Raw genomic sequence first — 3829 nt, 5'->3', positions numbered from 1 at the left:
ACGTTTTCGCTTAGACCCGCTTGAAACATTCCTATGTTCACGGACCCAAGCAGTTCTTGTTCCCATCAAATCATCAGACGACATGTTCAAACCCTGATTGTACATTGGCGGGAAGTCCGCATCTGGCGCAGCGTCAGCGAGAAATGCGTCATACCCAGCAGGATCGTTTGACCCAACGTCCGCAAAACTCTTCGTCGGCCTCCCGTTGCACGATATTTGCCAAACACGTACAATAATTCATCATAGTGGGGAAATCACTTATTAAGGGGGCCCTTCGCCATCGGATGACTCTATATAAGTGCAATAATAAATTATTAGTCCATTTATTGAAATATAGTACAGTAATTGTTCAAATGACTAGTAATGCACCTTGATCCAATCGTTGAAGACTTCTTTCTCTGCGACGATGCATTTTTGTTCATCATTCCACCCAAAACCACTGCACGTTGGGCCACGCATCTCCGCAAGTGCATGGAACATTCTCTTCATCAATTTGATTCGGCTATCGTTCGGTGAAGCATAGATATTACAATCGGGGATCTTAAAGGTCATCATTCTCTCCAGCTGATTTAAGTACCCGGGACGAAAGGTCCCGTTGTCGAACCTCCATCCACCAGCATTGACTAACTCTACGAGGCACTCGACTAGGCCTGCCTCTTCTTCTTTAGTCCAACTGTGTTTAGGTAGTCTTAATGAACTTGTCATGCTAGAAGTCAAACGCAAACATGTTAGTTTCATTAATTTCCCTATGATTAGATAACATACATACAATTAGTTTCATAGTACAGTTAACGCCTACTGAAAAATAGTTTGCCATTAATTTACTTGCGTAACCAATACATTCAAAATAATCATATTCCAAAAACTATGATAAAATAAGACCCAGTGCAATGACTACTCAAGTATGAAAATGTACGGAGAATATTTAATTTTTCTACTGGTTACGCAACTCCCAATCAGTAAACATTTCTTCTCCAAGGTCGTCCCTCCATTGAGTCCACTCATTGGACGTCTCTATGTAATGAATGTCATCGGTGGCAGTAATCGCGTGGGTGGAATCAACCTCATCTATGTTGTCTTCTATATCAAAGTTTGTCATCTCTCTATTGATAAGGTTGTGGAGAAGACAACATGCGAGTATTGTGCGACATTGGACTTCTAAAGGGTAGTATGACTTTCCCCGCAATATCGCCCATCGACCCTTCAAGACACTGAATGCTCGTTCGATTATATTACGAGCAGATGAATGCTTCATATTGAAGAACTCTTTCGACGTTGAAGGTGCATTTTCAGCGCCACGCCATTCCTGCAGATGGTAGCATCGGCCTCTGTACGGTGCCAGAAAACCATCGGCATTTGGGTACCCTGCATCAACTAGGTAGTAATACCCTGTGATCACATTGCATGATTAAAATGTCGCAGCTGTTAATTCTAAAATTGCAGTCATATGTACAATGTCGTAGGATATTACCCTTGGGCACCTTCAGGCCATTAGGTATTGAAATGGCATCACAGAGGATGCGTGAGTCCGCAGCTGATCCTTCCCAATCGGCAAGTACGTAAACAAAATCTCCTTTCATTTCACACACGCCAAGTACATTTGTGGTCACTTGCTGGAATGTTGACTTTTATGTATGTTCCATCTAATGCACCTAGGCAATTCTGCAACGCATAACTAAAGATTATTGGGAAGATATAACATTGTTGGGTTTGAAGTACGTAGTTGAAGAGAAATAAGCACCTCAAACCACCTCCATCTTTGATCCGTGCAATCGTTATTTACTGGTTGTGGTTTTTTCAAAAGTTCGTCATGAAGCCGAATAACGATCAACAAGACCATATTAAAATGACGGGAAATTGTCTCACCCGATCGCATGAACTCCCATTGAATGACACAGTTTTTCACGTCGTGCGCAACCATATGGAGGAACATTGCTACCATCTCCTCAAATATCGACGACTTTTGTTGACGTTAGTCCAGCAACGGTCCTCAGTAGGTGACAGAGAATGGCAAAACATCTTCGGTCCATTCTCGTACTCTGCCGACACACTACGTCTGAGGCATGAATCATGCGGAAATAGACTAACTGTCTAATCGTATGCCTAGTGTAATGGGGGATGTGTGTTATCCTTTTTGTGTCGTTATTTAATAGCTCCAACATTATTACTAACTGACGTTGGGATGTTACGAACGCATTTAGAAGAGACGCAAACTCGTGTTTGTCCATTATAAATACTAGATTTACACCCTGTTCAAAAAGAATCCTAAGAACGCGTTACATTCGAATGTTATTAGCAAAATGACATTGGAATGCTATTACTTATACATCAAATTAATTATGATTCAAGTATGTCATAATAAAATAATGGAATGGAATCATGATTACTTGAAATTATACACAAACAACTAATACTTGAATCATACGTGTTGAAAATATGTTCAAATTTAACATAAAGTTTATATTTTATTAATTATTGTCACTAATTTTGTTAATTTTGTTTCAATTTTAGAGATCGTTGATAAAAAGCACGTGCAAGTTTTAAATCAACCGAGGGCAGCTCGGTTTTTCCAAAGAAACTATACCAATGTTTGCATACGTGAAATACCCCAGTTTTTCTAGTTTGATATTTTTGTCATCTATAATAATTTCCCTATAATTATTTAGCAAATAAACTAACTTTAGACAGAAAACTATGTTTATGTTTCCATTTATGTATATATGGAAGTATACGTATTTAAATGGTATAATGCATATTGCTCATTTTCAATTGAAATCTATCGTGAAAGTTTCAATTAATTTTACTTTTTCAATAGAGAGATTATCCAGTCTGTAAAAAGAAATCACAAATTGCTATATAGCTTTCAAAGTTTGATCTCTATTTTAATTTAAGAATGTATAAGAATAATCCACTAAAACAAAATAGTATCATCCATATAATTTGTCTAACGATTAATGTCACGTTCTTATATAAAAAAAATTCAAAGTAATATAAATTATATTGTTTTTAGAAAACAGGCTTCTAAAATTAATATAAATAGTAGGATTCATGAAAACAATTCTTTCTTTTTCTACTTTCCCTTATTCTCATTACTATGTCTCCAATTTGACCACTCAATCTGTATTTTATAGCGTGTCAAACTGAACCTAATTCAACTGACGTACAGATGAATACGTTAAGATACGTTGTTAGAACATTTCTATATTCTTTGTTGTACTCTAAATAATTCAAAATTTACTCTCTTGTTGGTTTTGAAAACTCTTTTGATTAAAAACGATACTAAAACTATATCTCGGGATCAAAAGTGTAATTATTACAAGAAAAATTTGAAAGTATAACAATTTTAGAGTTGCATTTGGTGGGATGTCAAAACAAGAACTTAATAAAATTTATAGCAAAGAGCCCAGCTGCACAGTATTTTTTTAATCAAATTTCAAAAAACCACCAAAATAGTGAAGTGAGCAAAGGGTTTGAGTTTAGACAAGGAAAACTATTATTAAGTTAAAACGACTTTGTAAGAATAATACAATTTACATGCTACAGTTCGAAGCATTTCATATAACATAAATAAATTGTAACGAAAGAAAATAATTAATTACAAAAAACAACTAAGTAGACGACATATACATCGACTTCGTAAAAGAAGGAGTTTTATAACCGTAGTACCTCGTTTACGAATGCTTAAACCTTTACAACCTGAAGATATAGACAAAAATGAGCTTGTCATTACATATGCGTGCCAATAAAGATAAAGTATTGTAAAAAAATGAAGGACAAAACGAAAATGAAACATACCTTAACCACAAATGGAACTTCACAAATCCATGGA

At 35.9% G+C, this 3829-nt stretch overlaps 1 protein-coding gene across 1 annotated transcript; it reads right to left on the bottom strand.

Annotated features, from left to right (window-relative positions):
* Positions 1-357: 357 nt before the first annotated feature.
* Positions 358-705, bottom strand: LOC127148594 (uncharacterized). The gene has a single exon (XM_051082679.1). It carries the CDS (start codon positions 703-705, stop codon positions 358-360), a length of 348 nt encoding a protein of 115 aa, XP_050938636.1.
* Between the last annotated feature and the right edge of the window lie 3124 nt (positions 706-3829).

Source organism: Cucumis melo, chromosome 3 (genome assembly GCF_025177605.1).
Source record: "Cucumis melo cultivar AY chromosome 3, USDA_Cmelo_AY_1.0, whole genome shotgun sequence".
Taxonomy (NCBI): domain Eukaryota; kingdom Viridiplantae; phylum Streptophyta; class Magnoliopsida; order Cucurbitales; family Cucurbitaceae; genus Cucumis; species Cucumis melo.
This window is presented reverse-complemented; position numbering and strand designations above follow the sequence as displayed.